Below are 24,454 nucleotides of genomic sequence, written 5' to 3' on the forward strand. Positions count from 1 at the left end.
AGAACTAAAATTCGGATAAAGCTGAATTGGAAAATACGTGGAACACCAATCCTTCAAGTTGCCGATGTACTCAGCTGTCTCACGGCCAGTTCCTGCAAGTATGTTGCTTAATTTGCCATGGTTATCATCTTCCAATCGATCAGGTAAAGAAGGAGCATTTATTTGCCAAATGTAGCCTGATTACGATTACTCCGGATGGTGAATTATGTAATGCTCTGCTATTATTAAACCCAGGGATATATAGTTCAGTATTAGTTCTCAGTATCGCTGATTGAACATATGATATATCATTGATAAATAGACTATTGGTTGGACCGAGCAGCTAGTTCACGTTGATCATTGAGCCGGTCGATTTGCTGGAATGACCTGATTAGAAATTGATGCGCATCATTTTATGCCGCCAGATTCGAATCGGGTATTACAAATATTGTATCAAACGTTTGTAAGCGAATCATCAGCAAATAATCAAATGGCGTTTTTGTATTTCCGGCATTACAGAGATTACTTGGAAGGTGACACTACACAGAGAGACTCTAGGATTCTTATTAGGTTTATCCTACGCTCCTACAACATTTGCGGGGGGAGACAGCGTAGTGGTGAGCGTCGGCGCCATTCATGCAAGCGGCGCGAATTCGAATCCTGCCGTTAAAGGTTGTTCTGGGCTCCTCGTCATCTGCGTCGCTGTTCTTACGACGACAAAAAAGCTCAGAAAAAAGACCCGATAATGAAAAAGGAGAAATAAATAGCTTTCTAAAGAAGGACAGACGAAGAAAGAATAACACCGAAGAGGACTATGTGATATCGGGCACTAGGTCGAGCTGCATGCCAGTTTGAGTATAGATAACTAACCTACGTAGGTTAGTTATCTATAGTTTGAGAGACCCTTGTATATCACATTGTTTGTGTCTTGGGCAGATGAAAGTATAATCTGACGATTATTGATATTGAGCACGGAGCAACTTCGTAGCTTTTCATTTGTGACCGACAGCCTCCGATAAATGACGCGAGCGAGTCGATCACGCGCACACATAAAAAGATCCAGATTCCACTCCATTCGGGTGCCATTAATGGAATCACCTCTGGTGGTGACTCGATTTTTTTCCACCGGTCGCTAGGTGACGCGGCTCCTCATTCGGATTCCGGATATTGAAGAAATTCATCCCGCCTGCCGCTTTTTTGCTTTGGCGTCCATTGTTTGTAGTTTGTAATTTGCTCCCGCCAAACCAATGGGAAGTTATCAGTTATGTGAAACTTAGGAAGTAAATACCTAATCACAGCTTTCTCTAATATTATAGAGGTGGCTGGGCAGTTTTATATGTCACAGTGTTGATACGCATGAACGTTTAATTCTCATATAATACTGCTTTTTCATTTTAACCGTATAATTTAACAATAGCCATGTCGACATTTAATTAGCATAAAGAACCTGAGAAACTGTAATTATGCATCTGCTGATAGGTTGAACTGAGAGTATGTTGTAGTTCGAGGCTTCCAGTGCTATACTGCTGTTGCAGTAATATAAGAAATCAGTTCTTTTAATGTTATTTGCAGGTGAAACATTCATTGAATGTGTACATACGCATCTTATCCTTGCCCATTAAATTTCCGAATCAAATGAACCTGACTGGGGAGTTGCACTGCGGTAGCATTGTTGGATTTCTCTCACACTCGTCATCAATCTACTAATATCGAAGAAAGGCGTTACGTAAATGGGAGCTATGGACGTTGGACTTGACATTGACTCGTTCTTACGTTCATTAAAAGCCACTAAACCTCCGTGGGAATGTCCCAAGTGCGGAAAGGTTTACAAAAGCTACTCGGGAATCGAGTATCACATGTGGAATTTCGATCACGATAACGCGACGGCGACGCCAAACCAAAAACCGGCGCTTTTCCATTCGAATAAGAAAGGTCAGAAATCCAGGAAGAAGAACAGGCCGGGAAATTTGAACACGTTCAGACGCAGCCCGTCTCCTGTTGGATTTTCGTCTCCCGCGAGAGACACTTTAACGTGGGCTGAAGCACAACGAATGGTGCAGGTTGTTTCTGAAGGAAAAGTTTACCGGTGAGCTGACTTTGAATTTCTTGCCAGACTCAAGTGATGTCATATTTGGTGATCATGATCATTGATACGACTGGCAAAATGGAAAGTTCCTTTGAAATCTCTACTATAGTTGCTGACGAGGACCCCTGACGCGGGTTTATTTCAATATGAATATAACATTCAATTGTGTATTGAAGTTTTGTACCTCTGCATCCCTAAACTAAGAAACTAATGAGCTAAACTGTGCAGTAAACTTATACTAGAATCGATCTCTGACGCGCGTACAAGGTAGGAAATTCAAAAGAACTTTGTTTCAGGGTTGTATAGCCAAGTCACAAGTCAATCTCACTATTATACTTTTGACTCGAGTCAAGTCGAGTCATTTTCAATTCACCACCGAGTCAAATCCAAGTCAGGGAGCAAAGGGTCGAGTCCGAGTCATGGTATTATGACTCGAGTCCGAGTCCAAGTCGTTGTGATGACTACTCAGTTTCCAGTTGAAGTCTTGTTAAACCCATTTTTTAAACTTCAGTGATATCGAATGGTTCGCATTAATAATATACTAATTTTCCTCACTTTTAGTAGTTTCTGGTCGCATTTTCAAGTACCAGTACCAATGGACGGAATCCCAATAGTGTGTTTACTTTACTATTCTTCGAAATTACAATGAAATGTCGGTCTTGGCCGTCCGAGTCTCGAGTCATATGAATTGGTTCGACTCATGCCCAATGACTCGAGTCCAAGTCAAGTTGAGTCGAGTCATTCTCGTATTTTGAGAAAAAGACTCGAGTCGAATCGAGTCATCAGAAAATCGTGACTCGAGTCATTACAACCCTGCTTTGTATATTAACGGTCGTATCCCTGATTATTACATCACATACATTCGAAGTTTTATATTTTCAATTTTAACACGAGCTGACTTACCAGTCGACATCAAAGTTGAATATTTTCCAAATTCAGCCTCAATATCAACGAAAAACTGGACATCATATCGGATTCCGACGTTGACAAAGATGACGACAGCTCGAACAGAGACAGTTCCGATTCTAGTCCAGACGATAAGAAGAGCACCCCGGAAAAGGCAACCGAAGGAAACGCAAAGACTGAATCGGGATCGGCAAGCAAGAGCAAGGGTCCCGGAAAGATCACCAATATCAACAGCAAAGACTTGAAAAACGTTGCGTTGGCTGTTCAGCGCGACGGCACAGTAACAAAACCAAATTCGCCTGCGAAATTACCGGTGGCGTCGTTTCGTGTGTTATCAGACACGGAATATGAGGCGGAAGATGCGCCAAAGCGTAAAACTGCGTACTACCGTTACATCGAACGGCCCGCTGACGAATTAGCGGAAGAGGTAAGATTTACACAATTCTGTTTGTAGCATAGTTGCTGACGATTACCTCTGACTGGTGTTAGCCGATGATATTCGACTACATGTCAATATGTATATGCTATTCAATTGTATTTTGATGCTCTATGCCTCTAAGAAGCTCTTCTAATTGTGGTCGGTAACAATGTATTTTTACTTTTTCGAAGCACTCGGGTTGGCATTGTATTCTCGCAATGCACAGCATGTTGGGTTTTGTGGGCAAAACTATCCCTTGAATACTTACTAGGCTAAGCTACTTAATCGGAGATCACTGATTCTGCTTGTGCTCAAGTAAAATTTTACGGAATTACTTCTATTTCTAATCGAGTATTAACGGATAATACTTTGAACCACTCTGCTCCTAATACTGAAAAAAATCTTGTGTGTTGTTGATTGCTGGTGAGTTAATCAGGTTGCTGAATTGAGTTGATTGAAGTTTTGGAACTGAGTTTGAATGTTTCACGTTTAAAGTATGCCTGTCTGCCTATTGTTGTGGTTTGACATGTGAAAAGATGATGTACGCGAATGTATTATCAGTGAAATAATCAGTTCTGTCTAATCCACTAAGATTACAGGAATCCGTAGTGTACCACCGAGAACAGCCTTACCAAATGTGCTTTATAATTCCAGTTGAGTTCCTATTTATCATATGAGAGTCTTATTTGAATTTTTCTTATAAGGTTATTTACCATTTCCCAGGTATTTCCTGGGGAAGTCCCTTCACAGATTTGCTATGTCGTTCCGTGTGCTGATTAATAACACAATTTTTCCGGTTTACGTATTTAACTCGCTTGAGGGATATGTGCGCTCCATGGCAATTATGCTGGTGTCGAATGCAAAGGTCGCACGAGTATGAACTCATCGGATAACTATAGCGTAGTCAAATAACAATTAACGTGACGATACAACAACATTGCTCTGGCCAGTTGGCAATAATTATCGCGAGTGCGATCGTCACTCATGCGTGGCAGAATGGTAAATAGTAAGTGTTCAGTTATCGCTGCCAAAAATATTTACGTCGCGACCGAAGATTGTTTCAAGTCTTGGTCTATGTTGACAATTTAGCATATTCTCAAGATTGATATCTGATGATCTGGAATAGCCAGGAAAGACTGCAAGTGTGTCAAGTAATATATTTGTGAAGTGAACTTTGATGTTTCATAATGCGATCGGTGTATAACTATCAAATTTTGATGCCTAACGGTATAATTTAGCGCTCAAAACATCTTGTTTTCAATCAACCACAAGCATTGATCAAGAAGTGGTGTTTATAGAGTGCTGCTAAGGAATGAGTTAGTAGACGGGAATCTTGGTGGGCAAGAGAAGAGCATGACATGTCCGATTTAACTATTTTGTGGTAAAATTCAACAGAGGCTGCCATGTAGAAATATTTAGATGAAATTATCGGTCCGTGGCTGAAATCTTATGATTTTGGTAGATGTCTTCCTCCTGCTTGATTAACATGATTACATTGTGTATAAAATGATACCAAAGCTGCAGTTTAGTCATAATCTGGGTTGCCATGCTGTGATTATTTCGAAGATTTGTCTTTAATTTCAATGACGGTGTCATTGGTGTGTTATAAAACTGTGTTGTCCTTATTTCTAAGATGTGTTCTTATATTTGGCTTATTGTTGTTATTTACCTTACCCAAAAGACTGAACAGACAATGATGACTGGGTGAGAGTGTTAATGACTGTTAACCTTAAGTTTTTGTCATGTGTTTACTGAATTAAAGTGCATAGCAATCAAGGCATTTGTCATGGTTTAGCTTGTGTCGGTTTGGGTACAGATACAGACCTGTGTCCTTATTTTGTCTCATTTTTGACATTTCTCTATGCAGGTTGAATATGACATGGACGAGGAAGACTCCGTGTGGCTCGAGCTCATGAACGAGAGACGGGGCAAAAATAACCTGCTGCCCATCACGGCCGACCAATTCGAACTCCTCATGGACAGATTCGAGAAGGAGTCCTACTTCGAGCAGTCCAGAAACGGAGACAGCCACCACGGCGCCAACCAAATGATCGACGAGGACGCGGTGTGCTGCGTCTGTAACGACGGCGAATGCCAAAACTCTAACGTGATACTGTTCTGCGACATGTGCAACTTGGCCGTGCATCAGGAGTGTTACGGCGTGCCTTACATACCGGAGGGTCAGTGGCTTTGTAGGAGGTGCTTGCAGTCGCCGTCGTGTCCGGTGGACTGCGTGCTGTGTCCCAATAGGGGCGGGGCCTTCAAGCAGACTGACGATGGGAGATGGGCGCATGTGGTGAGTCGGGGGGGGGGGGGGGGGGGTGTTGTTTTGCGTGCGCTGCTGGTTTGGTTTGTTTTGATTAGAGTTAGAATCTTAGCATGATTTTCAACACATGCAAGTGTAAGTAGAAAGGGGATGATTTTAGCCAAGGGCGTGTGTTTCGTGATTACTTAAAACGTATCAGTTTTTTAGGTAAAACTTAATACTTTCCACACTTTGGATGTAGTAAAGTAGAATAAGGGTTAGTTTATGGGTTATAAAGTCATACTTTCGCAGACTAAAGTTTCACATGTTGTAATGTCGCTTGCTCATTCGCTAATATGTCTGCACACCCAAATGTTATTTTCTATCGTTTCAGGTGTGCGCGTTGTGGGTGCCGGAGATCACGTTTGCTAACACTGTCTTCCTGGAGCCTATCGACGGACTGCAGCGAATACCGCCCGCCCGGTGGAAATTAAGTTGCTACATCTGTAAGCAGAGACACATGGGAGCCTGTATACAGTGTCATCGCACCAACTGCTATACGGCGTTTCACGTGACCTGCGCCCAACAGGTTGGTTTGATCGTGAAATTACGTTTTTACTGTGTGATAATGACATGGTGCCGGCAGAAGTACAAGTACTGTGGTACGGTATCTTTCTAAACAATTACCAGTAGAAGCGATTTCTTGAGAGAACACCACTTCAAGTGGAAGTAGAAGATGGCTTGAAGAATACCAACAGTTGAAGAATACCAACAATGTCACTCGGAAATACAATGCTAACTCAACCCTAAACGCTTTGTACTTTTGAAAATTGTGTAAAAACGTGGCTACTGAGTATTGTGTGCAAGGGATATGATATGACCAATCCAGATTTAATAGTGGGAAAATAGCAAAACAACTGTTGTCGTCTTTTATTAATTCAGTCTTAGTGGAAAGGAGCCTATAATGCAGTGGTTCCCAACCTTTTTGGATGTCGTAGCCGCATTTCAAACTTCACTACGTATAACACTATATATAAGGAAAGTTTTAATGTAGCTATCCTACCGCTTGATCTCACCATCCAGCTAATTCAAAAGGATGCACGTAGGTAAACTTCTATAGATTCTATATCGGTTATTTTAGCATTGATAGACGCAGATTGGCGAGTGCTATACATTGGAATAAACTAAAAATGCATATCATTACTAGAGCATACTATATTTATGTTGTTATGTGGTAGCTCTTTAGACATTCCAGCATTTAATGCACAAGTTTGAGGGGTATTATATGCCGAGTAATATTGGTAATATTGAAATACATACTTGCGTATGAGCCGTTACTTTGATGTCGGTGAAATTATGTCGAAATTTACTCTTCGCAGAGAAGATCTATAAAGGTCTATGACCAGCAGAGCTCAAGATTCATCATTGTCTGACGGGTATTCATCCATGCGTTTGACGCTAGTCTGCAAGAATTCTCTTTCCCCGTTTCCAAAAGCGGCCTCGGGCGGCTTCAGACGTAACTAATATGCCCTATTTTAGCATTCATATTCAGAAATTGACTATAACTATTCATAGAAACAAACATCAACTGTCTATTATAATTTTTGTGGCAGATATGTAGAGGTCAACCAGAGCAGCAAGAGGGCTAGCTTGGAGCCGCGGTTGGGAATCACTGCTATAATATCAGTACTCTCTAAAATACTCTCTCACTACTCTACTCAAGTCATTACGTCTAATACTCTGATTCCTTGCGCTCAGCCCTAATAATGGGTTACTACTTGAATAGTGGTAAGTAGTCCGAAAAAGCAGTTGTTACTGACCACTTTCGCACGCAGGCTGGACTATACATGAAGATGGTGCCTGTGAACAAGCCTGGCAAAAACGGCATGACGGCCACCGTCATGAACGCGGCGTTTTGCGACGCCCACCGGCCCCCGGACGCCTCGCCCACGAAACCGCTCGCAAACAGCTACCAGTTTGACCAGGACGACAAGCGCGCGCTCGATAATTCAAAGGAAAAGATGAAGAAGGCGAGAAAGATTCTGGCGGAGAAGAGGCAGGAGATGCCGCACATCGCGATACCTTACATTCCACGAGACCAGTGAGTTTGGAGTTTGCTGCTTTTTTCTTTCGTCACAACATCTCGTGCATTAATACATTTCAATACACAATTGAATAATATAGTCATATTGAAACAAACACGAATAATAATAAATGTTCTTTCTAATTCTGAACTAGTTGAAAATATTCGGGTTTATTTCAATATGAATTTATTATTTAATTGTATGTTGAAGATCTGTACCTCCGAGAGTCTTCAAATAATACATTTATTGTAACTGGAAGACAATTTTGGGCGCCTCTTGTTGAGAGCTAACAGCACACTAAAGCGATTCTAACAAATTCAAAAGTAAATCCAATACAGCACAGTATGATGCAACAATCAAAGTTGCAGGCCGTGAAATTTGCATTGTAACAATGCCAACAACCAACTATGAAATATACGGTATGTAGCCACACAAAATGTAAAAAACATCAGCCATATACACAACTAAGCAAACTAATTGGAGTTTGTAAGTTTTACAGAAACTACTTTTATTTACATAAAATCGGCTTAGTCAACTGTATAATTGTGGAACACAACAAATCTAGTATAGTACACGGCAGTGGTCTTCAAAATTTTTTGGAGTGGTGCAAAAATGGTGTCCAACGTTGACCTACTTACAACATAATATTGTTATGCCGGCTAAAATAAAGTCACCACTTCCAATATCAGTGTGTGTACTTCTTAATATTCATTTCTCAATCACACTGTGCATTGTGCACCTTTTCGTACTTGCGCACCCCATGCAGATTTTAATTCACCCATTCCAATATAGTTGGTGCTTTCTCTCGCGTTTGAGCCGATATGTTTCTTCATCTCAGAATGGCCGAAATCAGCAAGCTGGTCACGATACAGAAGCGCGGAGAGTTCATGCATCGTCTTCTCAGCTTTTGGACGCTGAAAAGGCAGTCGAGAAACGGTGTGCCGCTGTTGAGGAGACTGCAGTCTAGCATGCAATCTCACAGATCTGGCGACGCGGTGAGCTGGTTTCTATTCGAACGTTGGCGAATAAAGGGGTCAATAACTGCTTGCACAGCTAATATTTGTAAAATTTTAATGTCTTGAATCAATATCTCAATCAAAAGGATATATACGTTTGAATAATATATTCATATTGAAATAAGTTCGAATCTGTTTGGCTGACGCTTGTCAGGGGTAATCGTCAGTGATTAGTAGAGATTTGATGCAACTTACGCAGATATGTTGTCACTCGCAAATAACCGAGCTCAGCATCTGTTCGCCCCGAATATTCTAATACATAAGTCAGTAATTTTGATTTGAATTTCAAAAAGTGTTGATGATACATGGCACCAAATATCTAATGAAGTATGTTATTATGATTTTAGGTTCCTGCACCCTCTAGTGACCGTGAAATTTCCCCAAACGCGCGATGTCTTGATAACTGCTTATACTTGAAAGCTAGTTTTTCAGCTTAACATGTTTCATCTCATCTCCATAGAGCTTTGTCTTCAAAATTAACGGAACACAAAAGTTACAAGCAAATTCGAATTTTTTAAAGCAAAATTAACCGCTGATGCAGTGGATGCGATTTCAAAAGCATGTAATGACTGATCTTGTGACTGAGAGACTTTCGACATTACTTCATTCAGTCACGTGTTGCTATTCAATCTTGCCGTTGGCAGCCGTTTTTAGGTCAAAATTGGCCGGGGTCAGTAGCTACACATACGGTACCAAACTAAATATTCTGCGTTTGCAGAACGCCGGAGCCCGCGGAGGCATGGAGGTCATGGCGCAGCTCAAGTATTGGCAGAGGCTCCGACACGACCTGGAACGGGCCAGGCTTCTCATCGAGCTGATAAGCAAACGCGAGAAGAAAAAGCGGGATCAGCTGAAAATCAGCCAGGTATTGTGAAATTCCGAGTCCGTCAAGGTTGGAGTGCGGCCACAGGCGAGAGCTTCGTTGTTTGGTATATTTCTTTATCTTTTCTCAATATTGGGGTTGTTACCTGTTAGCTTGCAATAAGACTGCAGTCACACTCATACTGTGCATTGCGTGGGTTTTATTATCCTCGACCTACTTATTGAGTATTTTCAATATCTTCATTTAGTACTCTCTCTCTCTCTCTCTCTACTTGTAATCGAGTAGAGATTTGCAGTGTCACTTTTAATTCTACTTGAGGCACGCACACTTCCACGTAAAACAATCAATAACTCCTTTAACCCCCATTATTTTCAGGCCATTTGCGAACTCCGGTTGACCCCGTGGATGAATCATCTTCTCAGCACTTTGGAACGGCTGCGCGCCATCGACACGCCAAACGTGTTCGCCTGTCCGGTCAGCATCAAGGACGCCCCTGAGTACGATAAAATCATAAAGCGCCCGATGGATTTCACGACGATGGAAGGGAAAATTCGTAACTGCACGTACAAGTGGGTGGCTCGGCGATGTGGCGCTGATTTTAACGCAGCACGAATGTTTGTGTGGCGTTATTCTTGCGTATAAGGTTGCTTGTAAGCTTCACTGCGTTCGTTGGACCGGACCTTGCGTATATTAGCCTACCTTGACGTAACACGCGACAGCATGTGTGTAAATTTAGAACAACATATCTCATAAATACGTTGTTGATATACAATGTTCTTCCTAATTCTCTACATGTTGTTGACGATTATCCCCGATACGCATGTCAGCCGAAAATATTCGGGTTCATTTCAATATGAACATACTATTCAATTATATGTCGAAGTTCAGTACCTCCGATAAGCTCTTCAACTACGAGAGCATACCAACGTTGCAGTTCTTATCTCTATTTTTTGTGCCAAGAAAGTGTTGACATGAAGGTCCTATCGAATATAATTTGTTTCTTATCAGTATTTTTCATGGCAAGTATGAGGTACCATGAAATTATTATCTGGTGTTTGTTTTCTTAGGATTTGGTCATATTTCAAGATAATGTGTTGAAATTGACTGGGTCACAAAATGGTGTCGTCAAGGTATATTCCGGTATGCTGATGTTCGTTGTGTCGCAGGTCTATGGACGAATTCGAAGCCGACGTCAATCTCATCGTTACCAATTGCATGACATACAACACAAAGGACACAATATTCTATCGGTTAGCTGTGAAACTACGTGACCAGGTCGGTTTCGGTGGCGAATTAGACTCCTCCGAATAGCGCAAAACCTACTAGTAAAAGTCAAGGTTGTAATGACTCGAGTCATGACTCGAATTGAGTCCGACTCGAGTCAATCTCTGTATTGACTCGACTTGGACTCGAGTCATTGCGCATGACTCGAACCAAGTCATATGACTGGAAACTCAGACAGCCAAGACCGACATTTCATAGTAATCTTGAAGAATAGTAAAGTTACCACACTATTGGGACTTCATCTATCGGTACTGGAACTTGAAAATACGACCATAACCTGCTTAAAGCGAGGTAAATTAGTATATTATAAATGCGAACCATTCGATATCAACAAACAGAGTTATAAAAAGTAGGTTAACAAGACTTTAACTGGAAACTGAGCAGTCAACACAATGACTTGGACTCTGACTCGAGTCATAATACCATGACTCGGACTCGACCCTCTGATAGGTGACTTGGACTCGGACTTGACTCGGTGGAGTATTGAAAATGACTCGACTTGACTCGAGTCAAAACCATAAAAATGAGACTCGGGAGCCTTGTGACTTGGTTGCAACCCTGATAAAAGTAGAGTTGTATTGCTATTGACCATAAATAGAGTTAATCCCGGTGTAGAAGTAAGAAGTTTTCTCTAAAAAATGATCGTAGAAGTATTGTGAATCCGTAACCACTAGAGGAGTGTTTCTTGACCTTTTTACCGCTCGTTTGAGCTTTCAGCAAAATTTCTTGTACCCCCTGTCCATTTTCAACACGACTTCTGATGGTACCTATGAAAAAAATTAAAAAACACTGATTGATGTTGAATCACGCGTAGCGTGAAGAAAATTTTTGATCTGAATATATCTGCCAAGAAAATATTACATTTTTTGTTGGTTTCGTTGGTGCCTCGATTCCCATACCCTTGGTTCAGAACCCATTCGCTAGAGAGTGTGTATCTCAAGCAAGTGAGCGCTTCGAAGATGTTGAAGTTGTTGACCTGACCTTTGTTCCAGGGTGGTACCGTTATTCGCAACGCCAAAAGAGACGCGGAAAGAATAGGTTTCGACACGGAAACGGGTCTCTTGCTGGACCAGGCGCCCGCGTATCGAGAGGAATCGCCCGGAAAAATGCTAGGCGAAAGTAGGAATTCGCTTAGCTGCTAAATCGGTCCAGGGTTTTAACGCGTTGTCTTCTTGCTACTTTCAGTCGATCGGATCATCGACGGCCACCAGAGGGACGACCTCAGCCTCGAGGATCAGCTGAAGAACCTCTTCGAAAAGCTGGACTTCATCATGACTTTGAAAAACGGCGTCGGTAAAACGTATAAAACCAAAAAGCTGAAGACGGAAATAAAGAAAGTCCGACGGTAAGGCGCGTTTTAATTAGGGCTCTTCAAAAATGATTTTTTTCTCAAATGGTACTGGCTACTCGATAAAATTGTTAGGTTACCTAATTTAAGCCTACACGCAAAATTTGGTTCAATTCCAACCAGTAGCCGCATTGCTACAGGAGAAGACAGTTTCTATTTATTATATAAAAATAACTAACAAAAAATTCTGTTCACCCCATGAAAGTGTTGAGTTGTCTATAGAAACGATGCTCACCAAATTTGGTTCAATTCCAACCAGTGGAAGCGCAGTTATTGCCGTCGGAAAATTTGGATTATGAATAAAATTTTACGGTGACCAATTCCTTAATTATTTATTATAGCGGTGCTCACCGTGAATACTGTTTTATTCCAATCCAAATTTTTCGATCCATGATTCCATGTTTTTCTCTACAAAGAGGTTGGAGATATTATGATCCCATGTCCTATAATTCTCGTTTATTGCGAAAAAACTAGGACGAAAATATGGCGCCGTGCAGGGTTGTAGCGACTCGACTCGCGATTTTTGATGACTCGACTTGACTCGAGTCATTTTTTCAAACGTGTAAAACGACTCGACTCGAGTCAATTTTGTACTGGAATCATTCTGTATGACTCGACCCAAGTCATATGACTCGAGACTAGGGCGGCCAAGTCAGATGTTTCATTGTGACTTCGAAGAATAGTAAAGTGGGTCGATCGAGATTGCGCTGAAAACTGAACAGTGAACATAATGACTTGGAATCGAACTCGAGTCAAAACAGGATGACTCGGACTCGACCCTCTACTGGCTGACTTGGACTTGGACTTTGAAAATGACTCGACTTGACTCAAGTTAAAACTATAATAGTGAAATTGACTTGTAACCTTGTAACTTGGTTACAACCCTGGCCCCGTGATACTTTTCGTATGAAAATGAATAAAAATGTACACGTTTTTCAACAAAAACAGTAAAAAATAGCACGGTTTCACAGGATTCGACCGTTTTACGTGGTCCTGATTGGCAGAACTCGAGAACATGATATATCCTTGCGTTACAGAAAACTGTCCACAAGCAAAAAGATGGCGGAACCCGACAAGCCCCCGGAAGCACCCCAGGCCACCAAACCCTCCCCTCCGAAATCCGCGAAAAAGAAAGCGGCCTTCGAAGACAACCGCAAAATCGTCTGCAAACCCCCGCCGCCCCTCGTGGTCCGGTCCGAGAGCTCTCCGGGCCGGTCGAAAAAGAAGAAGCGCCGCCGTAAGCGACTCTGGTCGCACGCCGCCGAATCAAACCCCGACCGGGACGTGCCGCCGAGTAAAGTCTTGAAACGCAGCCTCAGCGCCACGGCCGGCGAGGACGTTTCCTCAAACGACTCCAGCCGGGGCAGTGTGGGCCGGCGGTCTTCCGTGTTGTTTAATAAAAAGAAGAGACGTTGTGAGCCTGTTTCGAGTCGCGACTCGGATAACGCCGGGTCAAAGGCGGGCTGTGACGTTCGTGCACTGTCTGACTCGGCGTTGAAAATGAGTCTGCCGGGGCATGTGCGGAAGACGAGGTCTTCCGACTCGAACGAGTCGGGGGACTGCGGCGGGGCAGTGTCGGATAACAAAGGGAAATCGTTGACGAACGGATACTTGTCCTGTCCGGGTGAGTGATTTGCGGAGATTTACTTCTAGTTTTCGGAGCAATCACGTTTCAAGTAGGCTTTGGCTACACATTAGGGTTGTTCAAAAAAACCTTTTGCTTCAGATTTCACTGGCTACTTGATAAAATTGTTAGGTCGGTTAAACAAACGCTGCACACCAGCTTTGGCTCAATTCCAACCCGTAGAAGCGAGATTCGTCCAGTAGAAAGTTTTGAATCTATGATTAGAAAATAGAAATTCCAAAATTTTTCTGTCAACCCCGTAAAATTGTTAGGCTGTCAGTAGAGATGATGTACACCCAATTTGGCCCGATTCCAACTACTAGGAGCGAAGTTATTGCAGTAGAAAAATTTGGATTTGAATAAAATAGTATTTACGGTGACTAACTTACTACACGTACTTCCGAATTCCGTGTCCGTGTTGGATTCGCTCTCCATCAAGCTCGAGACATTGCGAAGCATATTCAACCATGAAATTGAGGGTTGTTTTTAAGCAGATTATATTGGTCTGTAAATGAGCTAGGCCTACTCTGACTTGAGAAAGTTGTTCACTTCGTTATGCGACGCGCTATGCGGCCTCAGTAATATTACCCGGCCCTGTTTAAATAAGCTCTCGGCAAATAAAGTACATGCCCACGTGGGTCGTTTCAACGCCTTCCTATCTTTTCATTGTATCGCAATCGCGTGGTGCATTGATCTGATGAAATAATTGTTGAACGGACACTTATGCATGACTGATCCTTGCACATATGTGAAACAGATTTCTTAGTTTTGCCTCGTTCTGCAGCCAACAAAAACGCCAGGTCTGGCAGCTTCAGTCGGTACCGGGACGAATTGAGGCGGCGGCATACCAGCTCGGACACGGACACCACATCGACTTCAAGCGGCAACGATAACGGGTACTGAAACATCTAAATTTCCTGTTGAACAACGTTTTTCGCTTCCTACGATGGTCCCAATTTTAACGCCGTGCTGGAGTTCTGCGCAAGTCTCGTCTGGTCGTGTGATTTTTGTTTGTTTTGAAATATTTGCCGCGACTTGATATGAACTGGTCTGTAATTATCAACGGTTATGAATATTCAGGGTTGCCGTGCCATTCTTTACTCTCGGGTAACTCGGAGCCACATATTTGTAAGAGTTCTGGAACGGACGACAATAATGGCAGGCAATTTCTCTGCCAGATCGTCGTACACCGTTTTGGTGCGATATGCGTATAAAACTTAACAGCCTCGAATGTGTGCTGATACCTCGTGTTGAATGAGTGTCGTTGAATAATGATGTCATTGATTGTTTGGTACAATGTTGCATGACAGTGAACATCTGAGGAAAGTGTTGGTGACGATTTTTGATTGAATCACGTCGTACGATCGCAAATGTCGAGACCACGTATTCCTAAATCTGATTGGTGCGCAGAGAGAGAGCTCCTAATTCACGGATTTTTCAGAACACTCTCCCATGGTTCATAGCGCCCGCAGCACACCCTTCATCTTTCAACCCCCGCAATCGCTCAATTTGTAGCAAGCGCCCCCATTGAGTTCGTAATCGCCCCAGGGGAGCGCTGCCCACTTTTAGAACCATTGTAGTAGACCCTGACGAGTGTCAGCCGAAAATTTTCGGGTTTATTTCAATAGGAATATAATGTTCAATTGTGTGTTGAAGTTCTGACCTTGAAGCTATTCAAATACTTATACTTGGGTACCTACAATGAATATTAGGGCTGTTCGAAAAACACTTTTTCCTTAAGATTTCACTGGCTACTTGATAAAATTGTTAGGTTGGTTAAAAAAACGCTGCACACCAACTTTGGCTCAATTCCAACCAGTAGAAGCGAAATTATTGCAGTAGAAAGTTTTGAATTTATCATTAAAAAATAGAAAAAATGAAATTTCAAAATTTTTTCGGTAACCATATGAAATTGTTAGGCTGTCAGTAGAGATGATTGATACCGTACCAAATTTGGCTCAATTTGGGTATTTTTCGAATCTGAAACGCGTGCCATCTGTTCCAGGAAAAGCGAAAACAAGAAGAAAAAATCCACGAAAATGGGCCTCTTCATGCCGCGACGCGCCTCTTGCTCCGTCATGGAAGCCAGGCGGCGTACCATGGGGTGCGACAACAGCCCTACCTCATCCAACTGCGATTCGGACGACGTGAAAGGCGCGCCAGGAGGTGCGTAAAATTTTTGTTCCGCGCTCAGGATATTTTCTCCGCAACGCCGCTTTTGCGTTTTAGTTCCGCGCAAGCGACGCAGGACCACGGGCAGTTCGTCGACGGAAGATGATGGTGATCCATGCAGTCTGGCGCCACTGGACCTCGTGTGGGCTAAGTGCCGCGGATACCCTTCTTATCCAGCCCTGGTAATGTTTTGTTCGTTGATTTATTAATGCTTTCATCAGTTCAAAACACCGCGGGTTTGCGATAAAATGACAGGATAGAAAGGATTTGAAATGACTTAGACACCTAGGCCTAGGTCTGTAATATTTGGTTTTAAATTTTACTGGTCCGTAAGCTGGCAAGGTTGAAAACCACTGTTTTAAACAACTAATAAACTCCACCCTTGAATGGATTTGAACCAAGTTTTCAGCAACTTATTCCAGTGTTGCACTCTACATTTGAATCATGCTTTTGAGCGACTTGAATTGTCTTGACTCGAGTCACAGCCTGAAAATCAGTTGACTTGACTCAGACTCGACGGTTGAGAACTGTCGAACGCCTCGTGGCTAGAGCCATATTGTCGAGTGACTCGAGTCTCTTCGAAAATTTGTATGACTCGACTCGTGAGCGGGGAAATTTTGAAATGACTCGTGCAATGAAAGTTTTCGTGGCTTAAAATGACTCGGGTCGACTCAAGCCGCTCTTGCAGGGTTTTAACCAAGTCGTAAGGTTCCGAGTCGCAAGTCAATCTCACTTTTATAGGTTTGACTCGAGTCAATTCAAGTCATTATCAATTCACAACCGATTCAATTCAGCTAGTAGAGGGTCAGGACTGATAGACGAAATAATGTGGTTACTTTACTATTCTTTGAAGTTACAATGAAATGTCTGTCTTGGCGTCCTCGTCTCGAGTCATATGACTTCGTTTGAGTCAATACAAAAATGACTCGAGTTGAGTTTGGCAACGAATTTGAGTCGCTGCCCTAAATTGACTTGACTCGGACTCGATGTGCGAGAACCGTGATCCGACTCGTGAATCTACTAACAAAATTTTGAAATGACTCGACTTGACTAGAATGCTGTGACTCAAGTCCCAACACTGATGTATACGGACGGGCGCCGCAAGGTCATGTCGGACAACATAATTTTGTGAACCTCTGTCGCAGATCATTGACCCGGCGATGCCGAGGACCGGGTATCAGGACAACGGCGTACCGATTCCTGTCCCGCCGTTCGACGTTCTGAAGGCGGCCGACGGCCGACCGAAAACGATGCGGCTTTATCTCGTGCTTTTTTTCGACAACAAACGAACGTGGTACGTGGGCCTTACAGTAAAAACGCTCAAATTGCTCTTGATTTAATTTGCAAAAAAGTCCGCATTTGTAAGCTTGTGTCTGTTGGCAGATTCAGTTTACTTGTGGGTACCGCGTACCGGTATGCAATCAAGTGACATAATGCTCGGTAACGAATTCAACTGGTTGTTTGTTTACGTTACACACGTTTTCTAGCAAAACTGCTTACTTTGTACGCTAGGGTTAGGGTTAGAGTTTTAGAATATGCTTGCGTCTTATTTATGAGTGAAATGAAACCTCATGACGAATCCTACTTTTGGAGACTACCAGCTCGAATACTTTTCATATTTTTTTTTTTAAGTTTCGACATAGAAACTTGAATTTGCCACCCCTACTTGTAATTGAGACTTAACCAAACCTACCCAACCTCTCGGCGCGCTTGAAGTTGTAATTCTTCACATGCCTTTTGTGCTTCTCTGTACGCTCGAAGTAGTTTTAACCTCGAGTAGTTTTAAGTCTGCTAATTATTAATTATGGAACCACCTACCGTGATTACTATTATTGCAAATCGGAAATTTCGAACACCAGTAACTTCACTTCTACTGGTTGGGATTGAGCCAAATTTGTGACACATTGTTCGTTTGGACAAGTTAACAATTTCATGGAGTTACCAGTAAAAATTGAAAAAAAATATTCATTTTTTAATAAGTCTATAATTTTCGAACTTCAATAGCTTCACTTCTGCGGGTTGGGATTGAGCCAAATTAGGTGAGCAGTTTTTTTTAAAAATTTTATCGAACAACCCTAATGAACACCGATGACGTGACTGAGCATTAAGGCTGTTCAAAAAAAAACTTTTTCAGATTTCACTACTTATTTCATTATTATGTTGGCTAAATTCCAACCAGTAGAAGCAAAGTTATTACTGTAGAAAAATTTGGATTCGAATATAATAGTATTTACGGTGGCTAACTATTTCATTATTTACTATAAAAACATGGAATTAGAAATTTTTCTACTGCAATCACTTCGCTTCAGGTGATCGGAATCGAGCCGAATTTGGTGTGGCTCATCTCAACTGACAGCCTGGCAATTTTATAGGGTAGACAGGAAAATTTGAAATTTCATTTTTTAAATAATAATTTCAAAACTTTCTACAGGTTGGAATTGGGCCAAATGTGGTGTGCAGCGTTTTATTTCGCCAACCTAACAATTTTATCACGTAGCCTGTGAAATCTGAAGAAATTTTGATTTTCTGAACATTGTAAGCATTTTAATTTACAGGCAGTGGCTGCCCGCGTCGAAGCTGAAGCCTCTGGGCCGCGACGAAAAGTCGGACCAACTCCGCCTGTACGAGGGCAAGCGTCCCGGAATTCGACGCAGCGTGACCCAGGCCTATCACAGGGCGATCATTCATCAACGCAAGGTGGCCGGGATCATCCCGGAAAGCGACGACAACGCCAACAACGGGAATTTGGCGGAGGAGGAGGACTCAAGCGACTCGGTGCACTGAGATTTGCGGTTATGCCGGCTTGAAATGTTAGCGAGATGAAATGCTATTGCTCGAAGGTTTACCGTGATGTACTCGGGAGTTTTTCGGACCGTTATATGAACGGCCGTCGTTTATCGGTAAAAAAGTGCTTTAATATTTACATTTGTTTCACGGCACGTAAGCAGGGCTGGGCAAAAAAATCGCTAATACTTTAGCAGTTGGGCGCCAACATAACTGATTTGACCACCTCTGCATAATCGTAACGAGGATAATCACTTTGAAAGTTCATATATGTATCATTTTGCTGCCGCACGAATATTCGCTGCCGAGGCTTCAACAATTGAAATAAAGTATCGAAACTCTATTTCTCATTGATGAACTACTACTGAAGTCATGTCTCTTGAATCGTTACAATTGATAGTATGCTCGAATTCGGTTACTGAAATCACGGCGCCCAGCCCTAAGTGATTGTAGTTATAGTTTCGCAACAACCTCCAATGCGATTGTATCTGGCGATGGAAATCGTTGTGATAGTTTTGTTTAGTCTTTATACCACAGGCTGATTGTTTTGAGTGGTTTTCGGATGAACTGCGCACGTGGGATCGCAATTTTTATTTTCTTCATTTATTACGTAGTCAATGCTACTCTATTTATGAGGACATGTTAACACCTGTGTCTCCAACTTTATTAATGTTTTTCCTATTTCATTCGCCGATTTTCAAAGAAAGTCTTGTTACGTGTCTTGATTTCGTGTCGCTATTGTAAATATTCAATACATCTCTTTTGTAGTATCGCGGAAATCGACTTGATTTATTGCTTCCAGCCAAGGCAACAAGTCCCACTGCAATTGTATTAATTATATCAACCGTTGTACACTCAAGTTGTCATTAGGGTCGAAAATTACTAGAATACTATTCTACTTCACAGGCAGTAGTTTGGAAACAATCGTAAAGGTATCTACTGGAAGTAGGCAAGATCCACATGAATATTCCAAGAATTAGAAGTACTGAAGTAGCGTATTTTGTTGATTGACCACACCTGACTACCAACTGAAGGCACATTTGTCCCCAAAGTGGGATTTTCTGATCAGCTTCCGACAAAACAGCTCGTTGCCAAGAACACAGCAGCCGTAAACAAGTAAAATTTATTCAATAAGACATTCGTGATTGCACAGTGAAATATATTGCCTACAGATGATACCAATTATCAACAATAAATGCATGCTTCATCAATTGATGATCACAGAAATTTTCTGTAGCGCATACCAAAGTGGGATCTCAGAAATTATTTCCACATGGATAACAGGATAAAACTATCGATGGCGTCTTAAGCTAATATTTATTGCCACGGTCTACATGGGCTTAGCTTACACCCTTCATTTTTCCTCACTAATCTTCCCTTCCACCCCGAACAGTATTGAAAACATTTCCCGGCTTTGATGATCAGCTAGATAAGCGGCAAACTGTCCGAGATCCATGTGATAGTCTCTGCCACCGTGGACACCAAAGTTTTTTTCGGACACAGGTTCGCAAAACTTTTTAACAAAAGAACCGCTTCCGTCTGGTTTGAAAACACCATCCTCCCGGTGAACGAGGGATAATCTCTTCCAAGTTTGACGCCTCATCCTAAACAGAATAAATTACATAACATCATCTGGATGATTGCAAATGAAACATGTGTATGTGCAGAAGAGCGTGTGTGTCATTTCACCTCTTCATATCAAGTCAGTGGTTGGTGTGGGAATTACAATGCGTTGTATTTTGAAATTTAAAAAGCATTACGAGTATTTCGATAGATTTATATGCCTCTACGTGTGAAATTGTTACAACTACCTAACCTGGTGATGCAGCCGCTCAATCATGGTAACAACAAATTTTCTCAAAAATCACACCAGTGTGTGCATGATTTTGAACGTATTCACTGATTTAACAAACTTCTGTAACACCCTGTGCCAATCTAATTCTGCCAATCTAATTCGTCAAACTATTTGAGTAGTTTTGAGACCCTTTGCGTTCTACCATTATTTGAAATGGCATGGCTTCAAAATTGCAAATTCTACTTAAAAATTGATTTGTCCTTCATATATCTTGCCTCAACTTAGACTTAATAACATAGCGTACACACATCTCGTTAAAATTTCATAACCTCGTCACTAGATCATTACATCCTTACCCTTATTTCTCGGGTAATCTACCTTCCACTCCGAACAAATGGAAGAAAATGTGCCCGCATTCATGTTCCTTCATGTACTTGTAAAGCGACCCCATGCTCATGTGATTTCCTCGATTTCCGCTCACTTCAAAACTCGCTTCTTCCATCCCGTCAAAGTTTCTTTCTTGTCTCCCTCCTAACATCTCTCTATGACGGACTTCAATATGCTTCCAGTTGAGCCTCTTAATCCTGGCAAAGATAACCAAATACTCTTCACTGACGCACAAAAAGAGCAAAAGTAAAGAACGCTATCAAAAACCACTGCGCTGCATAATTAGGCAGTACTGATTCTACGTGATGTAGATGTGGCATTTAGATGATCTTCATAGATGCTGAAGATAATACAGACATTCCTGCTTTAATTTGATGTCAAATTCTGCATTCTGCTGCCACATGTTACGGCGTTAGCTGTAATTCCAAATAGGTTTGGATCAAATATGTTTAAAGAGTATGACCTTAACTTCAGCCACCCAAAATAATGATGAGTCAGACGAATTTTTTTTACCCAAAAAACGGAAGATGTTGACCTAAAAAATTAAAATTTAAACATTTTTTTACCTTAAAAACTTGATTTTGACAAAATTTTGACCTCATGTATGTAAATTAAGTGTTTTCGCACGCGTTAGAATTAAACTACTTATCTTCATTTCTGGTTGGTCTGTCCTTACAAAAAAATATTTTTACTCAACAACTGACAAATTTTTACATGAAAAAACTTTATTTTAACGAAATCTGAACCTATGAAGAATTCCAGTAGTTACATCAAGCATTATGGTAGAAATAATTAAAATTTGTTGTATTACGACGTAAGATACGTTCCTACATTGTCGGGTAGAAAGCGTCCGTCCTTACCAAGTGCCTTGCCAGGAATGGAGAAAGAACTTAAAAAATATTGACTACTTTTTGACATTTTAAGATGTAAAAAAAATGAAACACGGGACATATATTTATAATCTAATATTCGATTGACATTTCAACTTTGGATAATAATCGGGTCATCAAGACGGTCTACTAACCTCAGCCAAAATTCCTCGCAACTTTTACACGGTCCCTCGACGCACACAACTCCCGGTTTTCCCGGCATGCTGAACCCTGTCAGATTCAATTCCTTTGACCATTCCAGAATATTTTTCCGTTTGACTTTGTTATAAATGTGATGGCTGTAGATCCATATGCGCGAAAAGTCTTGAGGCGTGTCGGCGTTTGCTTCCTCTTTGTCGAGACAAGTCTGACCAGCGTCTGCGGTGACGAAGTTCTGGCCGTTTTCATTAACCCACTCAACCACCTGGTAATACAGATGATATGTGCTGATTACATCTTTCAAATCATACCAAAATAAGTTGTGTATAGGATAGGGCTGTAGTGACTAACTTGACTTGAGTCATTTTCTTTGAAATGGAAAATAACTCAACTTGAGTCACTTTGTGTATTGACTCGATTTGGACTCGAGTCATTGCGCATGAATTGACCAACTCATATGACTCGACACTCGAACGGCCAACACAGGTATTTCTTCTAAGAATAGTAAAGTTATTATTGGTTATTGGTATTTTGCCTGGTAGAATTATTACGGTAGTATAGGGCCAGAAGCTGTGTGGGAAATTACTACCTTATATTATGGATGCAAGGCATGCGATATAACGTAAGCAGAGTTGCAAAACTCGAAACTGAAAACGATGACTTGACTCAGACCCGAGTCTCAACACTATGACATTTTAACGAGATGTGTGTACGCTATGTTATTAAGTCTAAGTTGAGGCAAGATATATTAAGGACAAATCAATTTTTAAGTAGAATTTGCAATTTTCAAACCCTGGCATAGGATATGTTGCTAATATGCCACATTCATTCCCTCACAGATCTGTATGATACAAACTCGGAAATAGCAAATTCCACACATCTCCAATACCTTATATTGCTCCGTTCATCACAAGTATTGGAATATTGTGACACATAAGTCCACAATAATGTCATCTGGTATTTGAAACACATTTCAGAACAGGTGTAAAGTGTATGCGAGTAATAATGGTGATTCAGGGTAGAACTATCATTTGTTTCTCATCATTTTTTTTTAACTTTAAACAGGGAATCCATGATAATGACTCAATATTGCATACAACCATTGTTTTCCCTTCTAGGGATTTTCCTTATAAAATCAATTTAATTGAATAATTCATATTCATATTGAAATAAACCCGAACTAGTGAAGATTTGAAAAGAAAGTTGCTGACAATTACCCTTGACGAGTGTCAGCGGAGAATATTTGGGTATATTTCATTATGATTATATTATTCGCTAGTATCTATATTGAAGTTCTGTACCTCCAAGAAGCTCTTTAAAATCATGTAGTTACCTGAAAAATCTGAGGATCGCCAACTTGCAGTTCTTCAATGAAATCTTTCAAGGCTTCATTGATGCTTGAATACTGCGATTTACTCAAGTTTGGGGATCTTTATGCAAAGGAAATATTCTATTTAGTGCCAAATGCAATGGAAAATATGAATGGTTGAAAATTTGAACAGTTATAACTTACCTGATTAATGCTGATATTCGCTCTTGCGATGGGTAGTTCAAGCCCAGGGTAAATTCTACATCGAAAGTGCAATCCGGTTCTTGTAGCCTCAATTTCACAGTGAATATAAGAATTCGGAAAGGGTCTCCACCATCGTCCTCGACGAATTTTCGTAGCTCGCTGAATACCAGAAGATCATCCATCACGATGTCACTCTCGTCAGGATACATACTACGCAGCATTTCCAGTTCTGATAACTGCGTTTCCACGTCCACAACCCGAGAAGACATGAGGCTTTGGTACTTTCATTTATCGTGTACCAGTTAGCGCCCTGTAGGCTGCTAATATTCTATCAGCTGCAGTTTGCAGTTGGCATTTGTATTGCTACGTTCACGATTGGCACACCCATAACATACCTCCCGATTTCATTGACTGGAACGTGTTGGAAATTCTTGCTGCTAGGGTCCACCAATATTCATGCATCCCGGTAAATAACTATGGCTTTAAATTTTTAAGAAATAAATTCAATACTTGTAACGACAAATGAATAATGAAGTCTGCCTTGACCTGAGGCATTCCTGAAGCAAAAGTAGGCCGGGTCATGACCTCAAGCGGATAGCGAATTTTCCTTCTTGTTGTTGTTGAAGATTGCATTTGTGGTTGATCGCCTGCAAATTCATCGCTATCTACCTGCTGTTTTCTTCGGGCCAATGTGGTAGGTAGGTGCGATTTATCATTAAGACGTACGTAAACTATTACCTGGTCCTTATTGACACACTTGCTATAGACAGATAGATATTAGACTCGATTTATAATCTTTAAATGATGGTATTGCAACCTACTGTATATGGCGTAGGCGTATGATGTATATCTTGGGAGTTTATTCACTGTTAGTGTACTATAATGGGTTCGGTATCAATATCTACACTCCATGTGAAGATCAGGCATGCTTTAATTGTGTGGTAATCGGTATAGCAACAATG

General features: G+C 41.4%; 3 protein-coding genes across 8 annotated transcripts in view; 2 read left to right on the forward strand and 1 right to left on the reverse strand.

The window, feature by feature from the left end:
• The first annotated feature begins 1,251 nt into the window (after window positions 1-1,251).
• Window positions 1,252-19,548, forward strand: LOC145454352 (peregrin-like). The gene is made up of 17 exons (XM_080332352.1): window positions 1,252-2,065; window positions 3,005-3,398; window positions 5,257-5,685; window positions 6,029-6,223; window positions 7,470-7,735; window positions 8,557-8,713; window positions 9,453-9,599; window positions 9,933-10,126; window positions 10,724-10,832; window positions 11,834-11,960; window positions 12,027-12,186; window positions 13,227-13,813; window positions 14,598-14,709; window positions 15,819-15,979; window positions 16,043-16,167; window positions 17,131-17,279; window positions 18,541-19,548. Exons 1-17 carry the CDS (start codon window positions 1,710-1,712, stop codon window positions 18,767-18,769), a joined length of 3,897 nt encoding a protein of 1,298 aa, XP_080188478.1. The 5' UTR covers window positions 1,252-1,709; the 3' UTR covers window positions 18,770-19,548.
• A 330-nt stretch (window positions 19,549-19,878) lies between these two features.
• On the reverse strand, window positions 19,879-23,940 carry LOC145454356 (RWD domain-containing protein 2B-like). Of its 2 annotated transcripts, XM_080332360.1 has the most exons (5): window positions 23,493-23,940; window positions 23,313-23,409; window positions 21,976-22,244; window positions 20,921-21,148; window positions 20,273-20,373 (listed from the first exon to the last, which is right to left on the reverse strand). In XM_080332360.1, exons 1-4 carry the CDS (start codon window positions 23,759-23,761, stop codon window positions 20,923-20,925), a joined length of 861 nt encoding a protein of 286 aa, XP_080188486.1. In that variant the 5' UTR covers window positions 23,762-23,940; the 3' UTR covers window positions 20,273-20,373; window positions 20,921-20,922. The 2 variants fall into 2 exon arrangements, with proteins under 2 accessions (XP_080188485.1, XP_080188486.1); XM_080332359.1 differs by lacking the exon at window positions 20,921-21,148 and having other exon boundaries at window positions 19,879-20,373.
• Window positions 23,941-24,089: 149 nt separating this feature from the next.
• The window catches only part of LOC145454353 (ERC protein 2-like), a 39,028-nt gene continuing 38,663 nt past the window's right edge, over window positions 24,090-24,454 (forward strand). For 2 of the 5 annotated variants that reach the window (XM_080332353.1, XM_080332354.1), the window contains exon 1: window positions 24,090-24,190. The gene's annotated coding sequence lies outside the window, so the exon portion shown is untranslated. The remainder of the gene's footprint in view (window positions 24,191-24,454) is intronic. The other 3 variants (XM_080332355.1, XM_080332357.1, XM_080332356.1) reach the window with 3 other exon arrangements.

The sequence above is a fragment of the Botryllus schlosseri genome, chromosome 13 (assembly GCF_051294905.1).
Source record: "Botryllus schlosseri isolate E-star chromosome 13, Bs_hap1, whole genome shotgun sequence".
NCBI classification, from domain to species: domain Eukaryota; kingdom Metazoa; phylum Chordata; class Ascidiacea; order Stolidobranchia; family Styelidae; genus Botryllus; species Botryllus schlosseri.

Coding starts and splice junctions, on each gene's coding strand:
- LOC145454352 (XM_080332352.1), top strand. CDS start 1,710: ATGGGAGCTATGGACGTTGGACTTGACATTGACTCGTTCTTACGTTCA. Junction 3,399..5,256: donor CTGACGAATTAGCGGAAGAG/GTAAGATTTACA, acceptor TTCTCTATGCAG/GTTGAATATGACATGGACGA. Junction 6,224..7,469: donor ACGTGACCTGCGCCCAACAG/GTTGGTTTGATC, acceptor TTTCGCACGCAG/GCTGGACTATACATGAAGAT.
- LOC145454356 (XM_080332359.1), bottom strand. CDS start 23,761: ATGTCTTCTCGGGTTGTGGACGTGGAAACGCAGTTATCAGAACTGGAA. Junction 22,245..23,312: donor GCGATCCTCAGATTTTTCAG/GTAACTACATGA, acceptor CTGTATTACCAG/GTGGTTGAGTGGGTTAATGA. Junction 20,374..21,975: donor TGCGAGGAATTTTGGCTGAG/GTTAGTAGACCG, acceptor TATTCTGTTTAG/GATGAGGCGTCAAACTTGGA.